This window comes from Mustela erminea, chromosome 21 (assembly GCF_009829155.1).
Source record: "Mustela erminea isolate mMusErm1 chromosome 21, mMusErm1.Pri, whole genome shotgun sequence".
Classification (NCBI taxonomy): Eukaryota; Metazoa; Chordata; class Mammalia; order Carnivora; family Mustelidae; genus Mustela; species Mustela erminea.
The window spans coordinates 4,770,072-4,791,657 of record NC_045634.1 but is presented as its reverse complement, the minus strand read 5'-3'; the positions used below and the strand labels follow the sequence as shown (position 1 = coordinate 4,791,657).

Genomic DNA, 21,586 nt, shown 5'->3' with positions numbered 1-21,586 from the left:
TCTTTTTAGTGGACTGTACAGAAAATATTTAATATGAACATTTTTTCTTTATTTACCTAGACTGTAGGAGTTAAACAGAACATCTTTTAAAGATGAACATTTTTTTAAAAGATTTTATTTATTTATTTGAGTGCATGAGAGAGAGAGAGAGAGGAAGACCAGGAGTAGGATGGAGAGGTAGAGGGAGAAGCAGACTCCCTCTGAAAAGGGAGCCCATGCAGGACTCAATCCCAGGATCCTGGGATTGTGACCTGAGCAGAAGACAGATGCTTAACCAAATGAGATACCAGGTACCTCTCAGATATATTTTAAGCATCTACATTTTGTTTTGAGATATGGATTCTCATTTTTATTAAACCTGAATTACTATTAAATCACCAGTACTATTGAAGCAAACTTCTAATTTTTCCCCAGAATTAATTCTTGCATTCACACAATTGCCAGGTCAACTTGAAGTAAACTTTTAAGATGATTAAAGTACACGACTCCATCCCACTCACTCACCCTATAACTCAATTCTAGCTTATTCCACCTATGTGATTTATTTTCTTAAAAAAAAAAAAGGCTCTTAACTTACTTGATGATATAGCTTTTTAAAACTCTATACCCAATGTGGGCTTGAATTCAGGACCCCCAAGGTCAAGAGTCATATGATTTACCCACAGAGCCAGCCAGTGCCCCTTGATATAACTTACTGCCTTTAGTATAAAATCTCTTCTCCACCTAGAGGGCAAAGAATAAGTCTTCATCATTAGCCATAAATGCTCAAAAATATTCTAATTATTGTTAAATAGAACATAATTATAATAGATAGTGTTTGTTGCATATTTATTATGTGCCCCACTGTATAAATAGGCTATTTCCTTTAACTATCAACAATTCTAAGAGGTAAATACTTATATTAGAGGAAGATAAAACTTAAGGAGGTTATTTATGTGCTCCAAAACACACAGCTGGCAATTAAATGAAATGTGACTAGAACCAAGGTCCATCTGCTTCCAAAGCCCTGCTGTTAACTACCACACCAATATTTCCCAAACTTGTTTGATCCTTAAGAATCACCTGAAGCTCCACTCACAAAAACAGATTCCCAGGCACCATCTCAGACCTAAGGAATCAAAATCTCTAGAGGTTATAATTTTGCTTTTCAAGTTTTCTTTGGATATTTGGGGTCATTTATGGTTCCATACAAATTTTAGTATTATTCTAGTTCTGTGAAAAATGCTGTTGGTATTTTTCTTTAGAGAGAGAGAGAAAGAGAGAGAATGAGCAGGGAGGAATAAAGGAAGAAGGAAAGAGAACTCTTAAGCAGGCTCCACACTCAGTGCAGAGCCTGACCTCGGGGCTCAATCTCATGACCAGAGATCTGAGCCAAAATCAAGAGTTGGTTGCTTAGCCTGCTGAGTCACACAGGCAACCCACATTTTGTTGGTGTTTTGATAGGGATTGCATTAATCTGTAGACTGCTTCAGATAGTATGAACATTTTAACTATATTTGTTTTTCCAGTTCATGAGCTAGAATATCTATTTGTGTAATCTTCAATTTCTTTCATCAATGTTTTATAGTTTTCAGAATACAAATCTTTAATCTTCTTGGTTAACTTTATTCCAAGGTATTCTATTATTTCTGATGTAATTGTAAATGTATTAGTTTCTTAATTTCCCTTTCTGTCACTTCATTATTTGTGTATAGGAATACAATGGATTTCTGTATATTAATTTTGTATCCTGTGACCTTACTGAATTCATTGATCAGTTCTGATAGTTTTTTTGGTGAATTCTTTTTTTTTTTTTAAGATTTTATTTATTTATTTGAGAGAGGGACAGTGAGAGAGAGCAGGAGCAAGGAGAAAGTCAGAGGGAGAAGCAGACTCCCCTGATGCGGGACTCAATCCTGGGACTCCGGGATCATGACCTGAGCCGAAGGCAGTCGTCCAACCAACTGAGCCACCCAGGGGTCCCTTTGGTGAATTCTTTATAGCTTTCTATATATAGTATTATGTCATCTGAAGATAATAAAAGTTTTACCTCTTCCTAATTAATTTTAATTTTTTTTGTTGTCTGATTTCTGTGGCTAGGACTTCCAGTACTATGTTGAATAAAAGTAGTGAGATTGGATATTTTTTGTTTTTGCTTGAGTCTTGGGGGAAAAGCTGCTAGTTTTTCCCCATTAAGGATGATATTAGCTGTGTGTTTTTCATATATAGACTTTGTTATGTTGAGGCATGTTTCTCTAAACCTACTTTGCTGGGTTTTTTATTATAAATGGATTTTGTACTATGTCAAATGCTTTTTGACATCTATTGAAGTAATCATACGATTTTTATACTTTCTTTTACATTGACTTACATTACATTTTCACATTGACTGAGTTGTGAATATTGAGAAATTCTTACTTTCTGGGAATAAATCCCACTTGATTGTGGTGAATGGTCTTTTAAAATATATTGTCAGATTCAGTTTGCTAACATTTTGTTGAGGAATTTTTTTTTGTTTGTTTTTTTATTGAAGATTTTTGCAGCTATGTTCATCAGAGATATTGACCTGTAGTTTTAGTTCTTTCTTCTCTCTCTTTCTTTTGTAGTTTCTTTATCTAGTTTGGTTATCAGGGTAATGCTGACCTCACAGAATGAATTTGAAAGTTTTCCTTCCTCTTCTATTTTTTTTTTTCTTTGAAATAGTTTGAGGAGAATAAGTATTAACTTTTCTTTAAATGTTTGGTAGATGACTTCCTCTGTGAAGTCATCTAGTCCTGAACATTTTTTTTAAAGATTTTATTTTATTTATTTGACAGACAGAGATCACAAGTAGCCAGAGAGGCAGGCAGAGAGAGAGAGCGGGGGAAGCAGGCTCCCCACTGAGCAGAGAGCCCGAGCGGGTCTCGATCCCAGGACCCTGGGATAATGACCTGAGCTGAAGGCGGAGGCTTTAACCCACTGAGCCACCCAGGCGCCCCAGTCCTGAACATTTTTTAAAAGTTTTATTTATTTATTTGAGAGAGAGAGAGAAAAAAAAAAAAACAACAACAAGTGGGATAAGGGCAGATGGAAAGGAAGACGCAGACTCTCTGCTGAGCAGGGAGCCCGAAGTAGGACTCAATCCCAGGACCCTAAGATCATGACCTGAGCCAAAGGCAGGCACTTACCCAAAGGAGTAACCCAGGTATCCCTGGTCCTGAACTTTTGTTTGTTGGAAGGGGCTTTTTTTTTTTTTGCTTGTTTTTTAAATTATTGATTCAATTTCATTGGTTATCCATCTGTTCAAATTTTCTATTTCTTCCTGATTGAGTTTTGGGAAATTATATGTTTCTGGGAATTTACCTATTTCTTTTATGTCATCCAATTTTTTGGCAATAATTTTTCACACTATTCTCATAAATAGTTGTCTTCCCATGATGTCAGTTGTTATTTCTCTTCTTTAATTTCTGATTTCCTTTATTTGAGTCCTCATTTTTTTTTTCTGAGTCTGGATAAAATTTTATCAATTTTGTTGATATTTCCAAAGAATCAGCTCCTGGTTTCACTGATCTGTTCTATTGTTCTTTTAGTTCCCATTTCATTTTGTTTTTTCTTCTTCTGCTCTAATCTTTGTTTTCTTCCTTCTACTGGTTTGGAGTTTTTTATTTCCTCTTTCTTTCTTTAGCTTTCTTAGGTGTAAGGTTAGGTTGTTCATTTGATATTTTTCTTGCTTCTTGAGGTAGGCCTGTATTGTTACAGACTTTCCTTTTAGAAGAGCTTATCCTGCATCCCAAAATTTTTGGACCATTGTGTTTTCATTTGTCTCTATGTGTTTTTTAATTTCCTTTTTGTTTTCTTAGTTGACCCATTCATTGTTAAGTCGCATGTTATTTAATCTCCATTTATTTGTGTTCTTTCCAGATTTTTCTTGTGGTTGATTTCTGGTTTCCTAACATCATAGTCAGAGAGATGAAAGACGAATGACATGAATTTGGTCTTTTTGAATTTGTTGAGATTTTCTTTGTTTTAATACATAATATATCCTGGACAATGTTCTAATTGTACTTGAAAAGAATGTGTGTTCTGCTGCTTCAGGATGGAAAGTTCTGAATGTATTTGTTAGATCCATCTGGTCCAATGTGCCATTGAAAGCCACTGTTTATTTTTTGATTTGCTGTTTGGATGATCTATCCATTGATTTAAGTGAAGTGTTACAGTCTCCCACTATCAGTAGATGACTCTTGATTATTTCCTTTGTGTTTGTTTTTAGCTGATTTATGAAATTGAATTCTCCCATGTTGGTTACATACATATTTAGAATTGTTATATATTCTTGTTGGATTATTCCCTTTATGATTATATTGAGTCCTTCTTTGTGTCTTATCACACCCTTTGTTTTAAAATTTTATTTTCTCTATATAAGTATTGTTATTGTTATTTCTTTTCACTTCCATTGTCATAATTATTGCTTTTCTGTCTTTTCACTTTCAATCTCATGCGTTTTTGGTCTGAAATGAGTCTTTTATAGGTAGCATATAGAAAGGTCTTGCTTTCTTTTCCATCCTTTCACTCTATCTTTTAAAAAAAAATTATTTGTTTACTTGAGAGAGCAAGACAGAATGTTAATGAGGGAGGAGGAGAGGAAGAGAATGCTCAAGCAAACTCCTTGCTCAGAAAAGAGCCTGACATGAGGTCCTATCCCAAACCCAAGACCATGACCTGAGGCAAAATTGAGTTGGATATTCAACTTAATGAGCCACTCATCCCTGTATCTTTTGATTGGAACATTTAGTCCATTTACATTCAAAATAATTATTCATAGTTATGTACTTACTACCATTTTGTTACTCGTTTAATGGTTGTTTTTGTCATTCTCTGTTCCTTTTTGGTCTCTTCTTTCATGATTTGTTGGCTTTCTTTAGTGATATATTTTATTTTATACACCTTTATTACTGGTTTTTGATTCATGGTTATCACATTTATATATAGCATAACCTGTATATACCAGTCTATATTAAGTTGATGATTGCTTAAGATTGAACCCATTATTTAACTCTTTTTAAATTTTAGGTATGTAGTACCATCCTTTCCATCCTTTTATTTTGTGAATCCCTTGACTCATTTTTAAAATTTTATTTTTAAATTTAAATTCAATTAATTAATCATAATGCATTATTAGTTTCAGAGGTAGAGGTAATTCATTAATCTTATATAATACCCAATGCTTATTACATCATTTGCCTTCCTATTTTGACTCATTTTTATAGATATACTTATTTTTACTGCTTTTGTGCTTTAAACTTTTCTTATTCCTACTTGTGGTTTTTCCTTTCCACTCAAAGAGTCCCCTTCAACATTTCTTGTAGAACTGGTTTAATGGCCATGATTTCCTTTAACTTTTATTTATCTGGGAAACTCTTTATCTCTTTCTATTCTGAATGAGAGGCTTGCTAGATAGAGTGTGGTCACAGCTTTTTTTTTTTTCTTTCAGTATTTTGAATATATGATGCCACTCTCTTCTGACCTGCAAAGTTTCTGCTGAATAATCAACTGATAGCTTTATGGGGTTTCTCTTGTATATAATTGTATTCTTTTCTCTTGTTTCTTTTAAAATTCTCTTCATTACTTTTTTTCTCCTCATTTTAATCACCATGTCTCTTGGTGTAGACCTTCTCAGATTGATTTTGTTGGGGACTTCTTGTACCTCTTGAGTATGGATTTTTGTTTTCTTCCCTAGATTCAAGAAGTTTTCTACCATTATTTCTTCAAATACATTTTCTGCCAAGTTTTCTCTTTCTGGGATCCCATAATGCAAATGTGATTTCACTTTTAGGTGTTGCTGGGTTCCTTAAGTCCATTTTAATTTATTATTATTTTTTCTCTTATTCACTTGATCACTTACATTACTCTTTTCTCGAGGTTTCTGATACATTCTTCTTCCTATAGTCTATTATTTATCCCATCTAGTGTATTTTAAAAAATTATTTATTTATTTATTTGAGAACAGAGAGAGAAAGAGAGCAGAAGAGTTGAGAGGGGGGAGAGGCAGAGGGAGAGAGAGAAACAGGCTTTCCACTAAGCAGTGAGCTGGATGTGGGACTTGAACCCAGGACTTTGGGAACATGACCTGAGCTGAAGGCAGACACTTAACCAACTGAGCCACCCAGGTGACCTCTCTAGCCAATTTTTAATTTCAGTTATTGAGTTCTTCATCTCTGACTGGTTCTTTTTTATGTTTTCTGTCTCTTTGTCAAGGGTCTCACTGATGTCCTCCACTCTTTTCAAGTCTGATAAGTATCCTTATGACCATTAACTTAAAATTTCATTCAAACATATTACTTATCTCAATTTCATTTATGTGTCTTGCTGTGATTTTGTTTTTTCCTTTCATTTGGGACATATTCTTCTGCCTCTGCATTTTGTCCACCTCTTTGTGTCTGTTTCTATGTTAGGAAAAGAAGTTATGTGTCCTGCTTTAGAAAGCAGAGGCCTTATGAAGAAGAGGTCCTATAGTGCCCTGCAGGTGCAATGTTCCCATTTATCAGAAACTGGTGTATCAAGGGTATCTCCTATGTTCATTGTACACACCCTACTATTATAGCTGAGCTGCTTTTGCCTTCGGTGCAGTCACCTGCACCTGCTTTTACCTATTACAGGCAGGGCTTGGTCCCTGTGCAGTTAGGGGACAAATCCAGGGGCTTGAGCTGGGTCAGATCAGGAGCTTCTTAGAGATGTGTTAATACCAAACTGCAGGACATTTTTCCCTGTGTTCTTCCCTGAGAAATTTTGTGGGCAGGACCTGCAGTCAGACCAGATGACTATCCCCAGCACACTGCTGGGGCTGCAATGGGACCGGTATATGTGGTTATCTTCCTCTCTCCCCAGAGTAAGAGTCACTTTGGTGAGGCACTGGCCCCTGTTGGGATAACTTGCAGACTGCCAGGTTTGTGGTACTACTTTGAATAGGCACTGGTCAAGGGCATACTGGAGGGGGCAAGTCTGCGGGGGACTTTAGGGGATGGTGTGAGCAAGCTTTGTGGAACATGAGAAAAGGCCTGGCTGGAAAGAGCATGTCTGCAGGAGAATGAAAGGGCAGGGTGACCCGTTAGCAAACTAGCAAACTAGTGTTGATGCTGCACTGTTTCCCACAGGTGTCTGTTTGTATAGGCTGTGGAGCAGAGGCAGGAAATGGTGCCTGACAGTTCCGTTGTTCCTGGAGAAGTCTCTAAAAGATCCCCTTCAGCTCAGGCTCTGAGATTAGTAAATAAATCTCCCTCTTGTATACCTCAGGTATTTTAAAAACTGCTTTCTATGCTCCATCTTCATAAGGCTGTTTGTTGTGCTATCTCTTTAAGGGCAGGGACTCAAATTTCCTCTCACCTTCCTGGTTCTCCCAGAGCCAACTCCAGTGATACTTAAACTTCCAAGTGTTAAGCCCCACTGATTATAAACCCTTGTGAAATTATGCTCTGTTTTTCAAAGCCAAATATTGGGATTTCTCCTTCCCGTGTGAGTTCCCCTTGCCTGAGCTTTCTGATGTGAGTCTGTTTCTCTCCTCTCTCCACACCTGAAATGTCTCTCCCTTCTGTGGTCTGATGGCTCTATTTCTCTGGATCTAATCTCGGTCTATCATATCCTCTATAAGATGGTCTCTTCTCTACAGTTAGATGTGAAGAATCTGTTCTGCTAGTCTTTGGGCCATTTGGGGCGTTATTTACACAGATGTGGGTGTTATCTAGTTGTATCCATGGGATGTGGTAGACTTAGAATTCTGCTACTCTGCCATTTTCCCTGGAAGTATAGCTATGTATTTTTTACAGGTAGTCCTTACTATATTGAAGGAGTTTTCTTCTACTCCTAATTTGTTATATATTTTATTAATAATGAAAAGTTATTCAATTTTGTCAAATTTTCAGTTTCAGTGGAGATGGTTGTGTGTTTTTTTCCCTATTATTCCTTTAATGTGGTGTAATCAATGTAATACATTGATTTTTATATGTTGAATCATTTTCATATTTCATGAATTATTCCCATGTAGTCATGATATACAATTTTTAAAAATATCTGTTGAATTCTGTTTACTTGTGTTTTGTTGAGGACATATATTAATATTCATAATCAATATTTGTTTATAACTTTCCATTATTATGGGGTCCTTAGTTCATGTTTTAGGGTAATTCTGGCCTCAGAGAATGCATCTTGGTGTGGGGCCCCTTGTTATATTTACTGGAAGAGTTTGAGAAAGATTGACTTATCTCTTCTGTAAATATTTGGTAAAATTCACCACTGAAAGTATCTGGTCTAGGAATTTTCTTTGTTTCAAGGATTATGATTACTGATTTAATCTCTTTATGATTTATAGATCTAGTCAGACATTTTACTTTTTTGTGATTCAGGTTGGTAGATGGGGTGTTCTTAAAAGTTTGTTCATTTTATTAGTTTTTCTAAATGTTAGCTCTCAGTTTCAGTTTTTCATCTTTTTTTTTAATTTGTTTTTATTTTTTAATAAATTTTTTAATTTTTTATTTTTTATAAACATATAATGAATTTTTATCCCCAGGGGCACAGGTCTGTGAATCACCAGGTTTATACACTTCACAGCACTCACCAAAGCACATACCCTCCCCAATGTCCATAACCCCACCCCCCTTCTCTCAATGCCCCTCCCCCCAGCAACCCTCAGTTTGTTTTGTGAGACTAAGAGTCACTTATGTTTTGTCTCCCTCCCAATCCCATCTTGTTTCATTGATTCTTCTCCTACCCACTTAAGCCCCCATGTTGCATCACCACTTCCTCATATCAGGGAGATCATATGATAGTTGTCTTTCTCTGCTTGACTTATTTCGCTAAGCATGATACAGTCTAGTTCCATCCACGTTGTCGCAAATGGCAAGATTTCATTTCTTTTGATGGCTGCATAGTATTCCATTGTGTATATATACCACTTCTTCTTTATCCATTCATCTGTGATGGACATCTAGGTTCTTTCCATAGTTTGGCTATTGTGGACATTGCTGCTATAAACATTCTGGTGCACGTGCCCCTTTGGATCACTACGTTTGTATCTTTAGGGTAAATACCCAGTAGTGCAATTGCTGGGTCATAGGGCAGTTCTATTTTCAACATTTTGAGGAACCTCCATGCTGTTTTCCAGAGTGGTTGCACCAGCTTGCATTCCCACCAACAGTGTAGGAGGGTTCCCCTTTCTCCGCATCCTCGCCAGCATCTGTCATTTCCTGACTTGTTGATTTTAGCCATTCTGACTGGTGTGAGATGATATCTCATTGTGGTTTTGATTTGTATTTCCCTGATGCCGAGTGACATGGAGCAATTTTTCATGTGTCTGTTGGCCATCTGGATGTCTTCTTGGCAGAAATGTCTGTTCATGTCCTCTGCACATTTCTTGATTGGATTATTTGTTCTTTGGATGTTGAGTTTGCTAAGTTCTTTATAGATTTTGGACACTAGTCCTTTATCTGATATGTCATTTGCAAATATCTTCTCCCAATCTGTCAGATGTCTTTTGATTTTGTTAACTGTTTCCTTTGCTGTGCAAAGGCTTTTGATCTTGATGAAATCCCAATAGTTCATTCTTGCTCTTGCTTCCCTTACCTTTGGCGATGTTCCTAGGAAGATGTTGCTGCGGCTGAGGTCGAAGAGGTTGCTGCCTGTTTTCTCCTCAAAGATTTTGATGGATTCCTTTCACACATTCAGGTCCTTCATCCATTTTGAGTCTAGATGTAAGGAAATGGTCCAATTTCATTTTTCTGCATGTGGCTGTCCAATTTTCCCAACACCATTTATTGAAGTAGCTGTCTTTTTTCCATTGGACATTCATTCCTGCTTTGTCGAAGATGAGTTGACCATAGAGTTGAGGGTCTATTTCTGGGCTCTCTATTCCGTTCCATTGATCTATGTGTCTGTTTTTGTGCCAGTACCATGCTGTCTTGATGATGACAGCTTTGTAATAGAGCTTGAAGTCCGGAATTGTGATGCCACCAACTTTGGCTTTCTTTTTCAATATCCCTTGGGCTATTCGAGGTCTTTTCTGGTTCCATATAAATTTTAGAATTATTTGTTCCATTTCTTTGAAAAAGATGGATGGTACTTTGATAGGAATTGCATTAAATGTGAAGATTGCTTTGTAGCATAGACATTTTCACAATATTTATTCTTCCAATCCAGGAGCATGGAACATTTTTCCATTTGTGTCCTCCTCAATTTCTTTCATGACTACTTTATAGTTTTTTGAGTATAGATTCTGTGCCTCTTTGGTTATGTTTATTCCTAGGTATCTTATGGTTTTGGGTGCAATTGTAAATGGGATTGACTCTTAATTTCTCTTTCTTCTGTCTTGTTGTTGGTGTAGAGAAATGCAACTGATTTCTGTGCATTGATTTTATATCCTGACACATTACTGAATTCCTGTACAAGTTCTAGCAGTTCTGGAGTGGAGTCTTTTGGGTTTTCCACATATAGTATCATATCATCTGCGAAGAGTGATAATTTGACTTCTTCTTTGCCAATTTGGATGCCTTTAATTTCCTTTGTTGTCTGATTGCTGAGGCTAGGACCTCTAGTACTATGTTGAATAGCAGTGGTGATAATGGACATCCCTGCCGTGTTCCTGACCTTAGCGGAAAAGCTTTCAGTATTTCTCCATTGAGAATGATATTTGTGGTGGGTGTTTCATAGATGGCTTTGATGATATTGAGGTATGTGCCCTCTATCCCTACACTTTGAAGAGTTTTGATCAGGAAGGGATGCTGTACTTTGTCAAATGCTTTTTCAGCATCTATTGAGAGTATCATACGGTTCTTGTTCTTTCTTTTATTGATGTGTTGTATCACATTGACTGATTTGCGGATGTTGAACCAACCTTACAGCCCTGGAAAAAATATCACTTGGTAATGGTGAATAATCCTTTTAATGTACTGTTGAATCCTATTGGCTAGTATTTTGGTGAGAATTTTCGCATCTGTGTCCATCAAGTATATTGGTCTATAGCTCTCTTTTTTGATGGGATCCTTATCTGGTTTTGGAATCAAGATGATGCTGGCCTCATAAAATGATTTTGGAGGTTTTCCTTCCATTTCTATTTTTTTTTTTTAAAGATTTATTTATTTATTTATTTGACAGAGAGAAATCACAAGTAGTCAGAAAGGCAGGCAGAGAGAGAGAGAGGGAAGCAGGCTCCCCGCTGAGCAGAGAGCCCGATGCGGGACTCGATCCCAGGACCCCGAGATCATGACCTGAGCCGAAGGCAGCGTCTTAACCCACTGAGCCACCCAGGCGCCCCACCATTTCTATTTTTTGAAACAGTTTCAGGAGAATAGGAATTAGTTCTTCTTTAAATGTTTGGTAGAATTCCCCCGGGAAGCCGTCTGGCCCTGGGCTTTTGTTTGTTTGAAGATTTTTAATGACTGTTTCAATCTTCTTACTGGTTATGGGTCTGTTCAAACTTTCTATTTCTTCCTGGTTCAGTTGTGGTAGTTTATATGTTTCTAAGAATGCATCCATTTATTCCAGATTGTCGAATTTGTTGGCGTAGAGCTGCTCATAGTATGTTCTTATAATAGTTTGTATTTCTTTGGTGTCATATGTGATCTCTCCTCTTTCATTCATGATTTTATTTATTTGGGTCCTTTCTCTTTTCTTTTTGATAAGTCGGGCCAGGGGCTTATCAATTTTATTAATTCTTTCAAAGAACCAGCTCCTAGTTTCGTTGATTTGCTCTATTGTTTTTTTGGTTTCTATTTCATTGATTTCTGCTCTGATCATTATGATTTCTCTTCTCCTACTGGGCTTAGGGTTTCTTTCTTGTTCTTTCTCCAGCTCCTTTAGGAGTAGGGTTAGGTTGTGTACCTGAGACCTTTCTTGTTTCTTGAGAAAGGCTTGTACCGCTATATATTTTCCTCTCAGGACTGCCTTTGTTGTGTCCCACAGATTTTGAACCGTTGTATTTTCATTATCATTTGTTTCCATGATTTTTTTCAATTCTTCTTTAATTTGTTGGTTGACCCATTCATTCTTTAGAAGGATGCTGTTTAGTCTCCATGTATTTGGGTTCTTTCCAAATTTCCTTTTGTGGTTGAGTTCTAGCTTCAGAGCATTGTGGTCTGAAAATATGCAGGTAATGATTCCAATCTTTTGATACCGTTTGAGTCCTGATTTAGGACCGAGGATGATCTATTCTGGAGAATGTTCCATGTGCATTAGAGAAGAATGTGTATTCTGTTGCTTTGGGTTGAAATGTTCTGAATATATCTGTGATGTCCATCTGGTCCAGTGTGTCGATCTTTTGCTTGGATGATCTGTCCATTTCAGTGAAGGGAGTGTTAAAGTCCCCTACTATTATTGTATTATTGTTGATGTGTTTCTTTGATTTTGTTATTAATTGGTTTATATAGTTAAAATTGTTAGATCTTCTTGTTTGACAGACCCTTTGAGTATGATATAGTGTCCTTCCTCATCTCTTATTATAGTCTTTGGCTTAAAATCTAATTGATCTGATATAAGGTTTGCCACTCCTGCTTTCTTCTGATGTCCATTAGCATGGTAAATTCTTTTCCACCCCCTCACTTTAAATCTGGAGGTGTCTTTGGGCTTAAAATGAGTTTCTTGGAGGCAACATATAGATGGGTTTTGTTTTTTTATCCATTCTGATACCTTGTGTCTTTTGGTTGGGGCATTTAGCCCATTAACATTCAGGGTAACTATTGAGAGATATGAATTTAGTGCCATTGTATTGCCTGTAAGGTGACTGTTAGTGTATATTGTCTCTGTTCCTTACTGATCTACCACTTGTAGGCTCTCTCTTCTGTTTAGAGGACCCCTTTCAATATTTCCTGTAGAGCTGGTTTGGTGTTTGCAAATTCTTTCAGTTTTTGTTTGTCCTGGAAGCTTTTAATCTCTCCTTCTATTTTCAGTGATAGCCTAGCTTGATATAGTATTCTTGGCTGCATGTTTTTCTCGTTTAGTGCTCTGAAAATATCATGCCAGCTCTTTCTGGCCTGCCAGGTCTCTGTGGATAAGTCAGCTGCCAATCTAATATTTTTACCATTGTATGTTAGAGACTTCTTTTCCCGGGCTCTTTTCAGGATTTTCTCTTTGTCACTGAGACTTGTAAATTTTACTATTAGGTGATGGGGTGTGGGCCTATTCTTATTGATTTTGTGGGGCATTCTCTGAACCTCCTGAATTTTGATGCTCATTCCCTTTGCTATATTAGGGAAATTCTCCCCAATAATTCTCTCCAATATACCTTCTGCTCCCCTCTCTCTTTCTTCTTTTCTGGAATCACAATTATTCTAATGTTGTTTCATCTTATGATGTCACTTATCTCTCGAATTCTCCCCTCGTGGTCCAGTAGCTGTTTGTCCCTCTTTTGCTCAGCTTCTTTATTCTCTGTCATTTGGTCTTCTATATCACTAATTCTTTCTTCTGCCTCATTTATCCTAGCAGTGAGAGCCTCCATTTTTGATTGCACCTTATTAATAGCTTTTTTGATTTCAACTTGGTTAGATTTTAGTTCTTTTATTTCTCCAGAAAGGGCATTTATATCCTCCGAGAGGTTTTCTCTAATATCTTCCATGCCTTTTTCGAGCCCGGCTAGAACTTTGAGAATTGTCATTCTGAACTCTAGATCTGACATATTACCGATGTCTGTATTGATTAGGTCCCTAGCCTTCGGTACTGCCTCTTGTTCTTTTTTTGTGGTGAATTTTTTCGCCTTGTCATTTTGTCCAGATAAGAGTATATGAAGGAGCAAGTAAAATATTAAAAGGGTGGCAACAACCCCAGGAAAATATGCTTTAACCAAATCAGAAGAGATCCCAAATCGTGAGTGGGGAGAAAGGGGATAAAAAGAGGTTCAAAAAGAAAGAAAGAAAGAAAAGAAAAGAAAGAAAGAAAAAAAGAAAAGGAAAGAATTTAAAAACACAACGAATAAAGAAAAATATAAAAAAGAAAAAATATATATATTAGATAAACTAGTTAAAAAACGTTAAAAAAGAAAAGGGTAAAAGTTAAAAAAAAATTTTAGCAGAAGAAGAGAAAAAAAAAATTAGATTAACTGCAAGACTAAAAAAAATCACTGGGAGAAAGCCATGAGTTACATGCTTTGCTTTCTCCTCCTCTGGAATTCTGCTGCTCTTCTTGGTATTGAAACCGCACTCCTTGGTAGGTGAACTTGGTCTTGGCTGGATTTCTTGTTGATCTTTTGGGGGAGGGGCCTGTTGTAGTGATTCTCAAGTGTCTTTGCCCCAGGCGGAATTGCACTGCCCTTATCAGGGGCCCGGGTGAGTAATCCCCTCGGGTTTGCTTTCAGGAGCTTTTGCTCCCTGAGCACTTTCCGTAGAGTTCTGGAGGACGGGAATACAAATGGTGGCCTCCTGGTCTCGGCCTGGAGGAGCCGAGAGCCCGGGGCCCCACTCCTCAGTGCGCCCTCAGAGAACAGCGCCCCATAACTCCCGTCTGCCTGACCTCCGGCCCCGCTCCGAGCTCACCGAGCCTGCGACCGGTTCAAGGTAACCCCGAGCTGTTATCTTACTGTTGGCTCTGTCTCTGTAGCCGGCTTTCCCGTTCCAATACCCGCAAGCTCTGCGACACTCACACACCCCTGATCCTTTTGCCCTGCGGGACCTGAGGCCACACTGACCCCGCGTGGGTTTTGCCCCGGTTTAGCCTCTGGAGCGATGTCCCTCAGCGGAACAGACTTTTAAAAGTCCTGATTTTGTGCTCCGTTGCTCTGCTGCTTACCAGGAGCTGCCCCTCCCCCTGGGGTCTATCTTCCCGTCGCTTTGGATTCAGTTCTCCGCCGGTCCTACCTTTCAGAAAGTGGTTGTTTTTCTGTTTCCAGAATTGCTGTTCTTCTTCTCTTCTATCTGCCAATGGATTTGTAGGTGTTTGCAATCTTTAGATAAGCTATCTAGCTGATCTCCTGTTAGCTCTTGTCTTTTATTTATTTCATGTCCATACATTTTATTCCAGTATAAGAGGGGAGGATACTTTTGTTGTTTTTTTTACTGTCAGATAATCAGAGTCTCATCTAGTGCTGGAAACACAGTAGCACTATAAAATAATCACTTAGTGTTAACACTTATTGCTAAATGGATGTCTTTTATGTCAGAATAATATAAAATTCTTTTAGTGAAATGACAAATACAGATATTATTTCATATGTTAATCTATTTTGGCTTATTTTCATTTTAGGTTTGTAGGAATAAAGAATGTGTAGATGCTGCATACTTGAATTATGACTGTACTCCAAAAAAATGCAATGAACAAGGAGTAAGTACCAGTAATATGATGTGAGAATATAAATCATTGAGAATAATGCTAGAATGTAAACACACAATATCGTGTGCGCACACGCACACACACACACACAGATTTATATACTCATAAACCACATAACAAGATTGGCCTTACTTTACCTAAGTATTATTTTTAAAATTCTACTGGAACACAAATAATTATAGCAACCTATCTCATAAGGTGATATTTCTCCTGGTTTCAGATATGCAATAATAAAAAGAACTGTCATTGTAACCCCAAATATTTACCTCCTAATTGCCTAACTATTTCTGAAAAATGGATTGGTGGGAGTATTGACAGTGGTAATTTTCAAGGTGTACTTGGTGGTCTCTCTTCTGGTAAGTACTAATAGAAAACTGAAAATATAACTAAAACTATTTTAATTTATTAAATTTTATAAAATAACATTTTATTTATTTGTCTGTCAATCTATATTTAAATTTTGTATGGACATCAAATAATAAGACATTTTAGCTACTTTAAGTTTTACTGTATAGAGTAATAAAACATATGTAACATACATTATAAATAAGATATATCAGTAAAGGCCCAGCCAGTAAAATAGAAATGACTTTAGCCCTTCACACAGAAGGAATTCAATATAAGGCTTAGTTAGCTAACACATAATAGCAGAGTTGAAAGCCCATCAGAGAATTTTGAGGCAACACAGGAATCCACTACTACTTCTTAGGCCTATTAAAAAAAATGGGAAGAGGTGGTATTATTAGAACCAGAATCTGAGGCACCTTCATGACATGTAACTATGGTCAGGGATACATGCTAGGATCTAAATCATAGGGAGAGGTACTGTCCAGCATGAGGTAGAGGTATAGAGTATATGCAGCCACCATGGGAGATGCTGCGGAAGCAGGGGGATAAATATCATGAATATTTCATTATTCTGACTTTCCAAATGTTATCCAGCTATTCCTGTTGGCTGAATATAACTAAAGTCTGAAGTAGTTTCCTACATTTTTTTTTTTAGGTCCAAAGAGAATTGGGTTTTAGAGTAACCCAGCGTATCCAACAATACTTAGGGCCAGATTACATATGAAAACTTAAATTTAGGATAATTAAGGCATATTTTGAGCACACACATATCATTTCAGTTTGACCTTAGTGATGTTATTGATCCACAAAAAGTACAGAAGTAAGATTCTGACTGGGTCTTTTAAAATACTAATTCTTGTAACTCTCATTATTGGAACACTCATCTGTTGAAAATCATCTTCCCAATTTGAAATTTGATTACACTGAGACACAAAATGCAAATTCCCCAAATTCGTGACACACAAAATGAACAAAATGGACAAAAGTAAATGATCATTTTAAAGTACTCTATTTGGGGATGCCTGGGTGTTTCAGTTTGTTAAGTGTCTGCCTTTGACTCAGGTCATGATCGAGTCCCCCATGGGATTCCCTGCTCAGTGGGAGCCCTCTTCTCCCTCTGCCTGCTTCTCCCTCTGCTTGCCACTCCCCTTGCATGTGCTCTCTCTCTGACAAATAAATAAATAAAATCTTAAAAATATAAATTACTACATTACTAAGAAGTTTCCTGCATGTCTTACATCTTTCTCTCTGTATATTTTATATATATGAAAACATCTTTGTGTGTGTGTAATAGAAAACAATTTGATAATAAGATGGGGTTTTTTATTTACATAAAAAGAATCTAAGTTATTAAGGCATTAGCTTTGGAACTGAATGTTGCACAGAAGGTAGACCTCTAGGAAACTGTTGAAGACTTTTAGTATATTGTTGAAATTGTCTTGAGAAGACTGTGAGTGAGCAATCGAAAGACAGCTTAAAAACATGTTATTAGATGTTGGAGAAATAGGGACATTTATTATGAAGTGATAAATTGTTTGTCATCACAGCTGCCTGTGGTAATGTGGAAAGTAGAATTCACTGGTTCTGGTCAGCAAGATTTCCAGGTAGATTGTGAAGATTTCCAGAATGTGATTTAAGTAACCTATGATAAAACATGAGAAGACAGTAATAATTGATGAAAAATACTTCAATTTTCAAGTACAATGTAGATCAAACACAAAGACACGATTTGGGGGTTTTTTTGGTTTCATTTGGATTTAGTTTGAAAATGAAACATTCTTATCCCTGGACTCTCTTCCAACAAAACATTCTTATTGTAAGAAATGGCTAAAAACTAAATTTGAGATATTGAAAAATAAAATTTGACCTAAAAAATTAAATCAGGCATGTGACTGTAAGACCCTTTTTAAAATTATTTATTTTTTATATTTATTAATATTTATATATTTTTAAAAATTTTATTTATTTGTCAGGGAGAGAGAAAGAAAACACAATCAGGGGGAGCAGCAGGCAGAGAGATAAGCAGGCTTCCTGCTGAGCAAAGAGCCTTGTTGTGGGACTAAATCCCAGTACCCTGGGATCATGAACTGAACTGAAGGCAGATACTTGACTGACTGAGAGACCCAGGTGTCCCTTTAAGACGTCTACCCCCCCCAACTTTTTTTTAAACCTCAGGAAGGTAGTGATGCATTTTATACATCTTAATCTATGCAAAGGGTCTTCCAAGTGATGTAGTAGAATGCTTCTAAAAACTGTCAAAGAATAAGACTATGAAGAATCTTAAGTCAGTTATCCCATAGCAGTCTCACCAAGATTCTATGCAGAAAAAGGCTTCTCTCAAAAGGCTTATATCTTATTAGGTATGGGCAAGAAACAAGGCTGATAAAGCTATTCAGTTGTTTAAAAATGGCTATTCCTTTTGGAAAAGGAATTATAAATCAAAGGATATAACCAAGACACCAGAATTAAAACTTTTTTGATCTGTGGGTTTATAATTTTTAAATGTAACTACCAACAGAATTAAACAACCCCCCTCTCCCTCCACACATTGGTATAGATGGTTTCACAGGTCAAATCCAACAAATGTTTGCAAGGAAGAAATATCATTTATCATTTATTTTTATTTTATTTTTTTAAATTTATTTTTATTTTATTTTAAATTTATTTTTTAAATTTATTTTCAGTGTAACAGTATTCATTGTTTTTCACCACACCCAGTGCTCTATGCAATCCGTGTCCTCTCCAGTACCCACCACCTGGTTCCCCCCAAACTGGTAGGGGGTCAGCTGGATTCCTCAGTTGGTTAAGCTTCTGCCTTTGACTCAGGTTGTGATCTCAAGAGTCCTAGGACCACCTGCATAGGGCTCCCTGATCAGTGGAAAGTCTGCTTCTCTCTCTCCCTCTGCTCACCTCCCACCCATTTATTCTCTCTCTCTTAAGTAATTAAAATCTTTAAAAAATAAAAAAAAAATAAAGAACAAGTAAGGGGGCTTTTTCACCTAATTGTATGAGGAAAATATAACCCAGTATCAAATCCATACAAGGAAGTTAACAAAGAGAAATTACAGAACAATATCTTTCATAAACATAGATGTAAACATTCCTAACAAAATATTAGCTCATCTTCTATACCTATCTATATTAAAAGGATAGTAATCCAAATTAGTTGGACTTTATCTTAGAAATGCAAGTCTCCTTAATCACTAGAAAGTCAATCAGTGCAACTAAGTCAACAAAATTATTTTTAAAAAGTATATGACTTTCTCACTTGATACATAAAAATCATTTAACAAAAAAATTCAACACCTGTTTATGAATTTTTTAAAGTAGCAAACAGAAGTAAACTTGATTACTCTGATAAAAAATTAAAAGGAAACAATGGGGCGCCTGGGTGGCGCCTTCGGCTCAGGTCATGGTCTCAGGGTCCTGGGATCAAGCCCGACATCAGGCTCTCTGCTTGGCGGGGTGCCTGCTTCCTTCCTCTCTCTGCCTGACTCTCTGCCTACTTGTGATCTTTGTCTGTCAAATAAATAAATAAAATATTTTAAAAAATAAAAGGAAACATAGCTAATATAGATTGTGATGAAATACACTCTTTTTTCAAAAAAAATTTGAAGATGAGGAAACTAATTATGTTCTCACTATGCCTATTCAACATTTTCCCATAAATCCTAGCCAGTGCAACAACAAAAAAGGAGAAATCAGGAGCATAAAGATTATTAGAAAGGATGAAATGAGACTAAGATGTTTTAAAGTATATAGAAAATCCTAAGGAATCTGCAAAACACTTTTAGAAATAATATCTTTTGAAAGGTCAAAGGAAGTTTTCAGTCAGTAATATCCAAGATATATAAAGAAATTATCATCTCAACACACAAATGCCAAATAATCCAGTTAAGAAATAGGTAGAAGACACAAATAGACATTTTTTCCAAAGAAGACATACAGTTGGCCAACAGACATATGAAAATATGCTCCATATCACTTATCATCAGGGAAATACAAATCAAATTACAATGAGATATCACATCACACCTGTCAGAATGGCTAAAAGTGGCAACACAGGAAACAACATATGCTGAGAATGTGGAGAAAGGGAAACCCTTTTACACTGTTGGTGGGGTTGCAAATTGGTGCAGCCACTCTGGAAAACAGTATGGAGTTTACTCAAAAATTGCAAGTTAGAACTACCCTATGACCCAGAATTGCACTACTAGGTATTTACCCAAAGGTCACAAACACTGATTTGAAGAGACACATGGACCCTGAGATTTATAGCAGTATTATCTACAAAAATATTTATAATTATCTACAAAAATTATGGAAAGAACCCTAGTGTCCATCAATTGATAAATGAATAAAGAAGATGTGAGATTAGATAGATACATGATAGATAGATAAGATAGATGATAGATGATAGAAAGAAGATAGATATAGATAGAAGATGTGAGATTAGGTAGGTAGATAGATGATAGCTAGCTAGCTAGATATAGATAGATGATAGTTAGATGATATAGATAGATAAATAATGAAATATTACTCAGCCTTAAAAAAGAACGAATTTTGCCATTTGCAATGATGTGGATGGAGGATGGAACTAGAGTGTGAAATGCTAAGTGAAAAAAATTAGAGAAAGACAAATACCATATGATTTTACTCATATGTGGAATTTAAGAAACAAAATAGATGAATACAGGGGAAAGGGGGAAAATAAAAGGAAAACCCTAAGAGACTTTTTAAAAGAGATTCTTAATTATAGAGAATAAAAATGAAGGTTACTAGAGGGAAGGTGGGCAGAGGATGGTTTAAATGGGTTATGGGTACTAAGGATTGCACTTGTGTTGAGCACTGGGTATTATATATAATTGACAAATCACTAAATTCTTCTACTGAAGCCACTATATGTTAACTAATTAGACTTTATTTTTTAAAGAATTTTTAAAAAATATTTATTTATTTATTTGACAAGGGAGAGAGAGAGAGACCACAAGCAAACAGAGGGAGGCAGAGGGAGAGAGGGAAGCAGGCTCCCTGCTGAGCCGAGAGCCTGATATGGGGCTCCATCCCAGGATCCTGAGATCATGACCTGAGCTTAAGGCAGAGGCTTAACCCACTAGCCACCTAGGCACCCCAACTAACAAGACTTTAAATAAAAACTTGAAACAAAGAAAAACAAGTCAGTAATATTGCTATATAATAGCAGTAGTAAGTGGAAATCAACTTAAAATTAATACCATTTACAATACTATTAAAATAAAATTTTAGGGATAAATTTAACAAAGGATGTCTAATACCTTTACACTGAAACTAAAACAGAAATGCAAACATGTTAAATGAAACAAAATAAGTGGAGAAATATGTCATGTTTACCTATTGGAAGATTTACTATTGCTAAGATGTCAATTCTAATAAAATTTATAGATTAAAAAACCCAATCATAGGGCGCCTGGGTGGCTCAGTGGATTAAGCCGCTGCCTTCGGCTCAGGTCATGATCTCAGGGTCCTGGGATCGCGTCCCGCATCGGGCTCTCTGCTTGGCAGGGAGCCTGCTTCCCTCTCTCTCTCTCTCTGCCTGCCTCTCCATCTACTTGTGATTTCTCTCTGTCAAATAAATAAATAAAATCTTTAAAAAAAAAAACCAATCATAAAACCATGCAATTTTTTATATTTACAACTTGATTCTAAAATATTTGCAAAAAGTGTCAGAACAGAAAAAAAAATCCCAGAAAAAGAACAAGAGGGACATCTTTGTCCATTTGGCTTATATTGCATTTACTTTATTATATAGTATGTACATATAGAGATTATATATATATATATAAATTGTATATTATAGATTATATTTAATGTGGCATTGGTAATTGTATCTATTGCTTTATGGCTAATCAATTTTTCAAGGAAAATATAGGTAGTTCAATGAAGGAGGAAATCAGTTCAAAACATTGTACTGTAAGAATTAAATATCCAAATAAGATCAAAT

At 36.3% G+C, this 21,586-nt stretch overlaps 1 protein-coding gene across 7 annotated transcripts in view; it reads left to right on the top strand.

The window, feature by feature from the left end:
* The window catches only part of ADAM2 (ADAM metallopeptidase domain 2), a 168,617-nt gene that overhangs the window by 144,121 nt on the left and 2,910 nt on the right, over positions 1 to 21,586 (top strand). For 5 of the 7 annotated variants that reach the window (XM_032329306.1, XM_032329304.1, XM_032329303.1 and 2 more), the window contains 2 exons: positions 15,172 to 15,249; positions 15,479 to 15,614. In XM_032329306.1, coding sequence (XP_032185197.1) covers positions 15,172 to 15,249; positions 15,479 to 15,614 — 214 coding nt within the window. The remainder of the gene's footprint in view (positions 1 to 15,171; positions 15,250 to 15,478; positions 15,615 to 21,586) is intronic. The other 2 variants (XR_004282318.1, XR_004282317.1) reach the window with 1 other exon arrangement.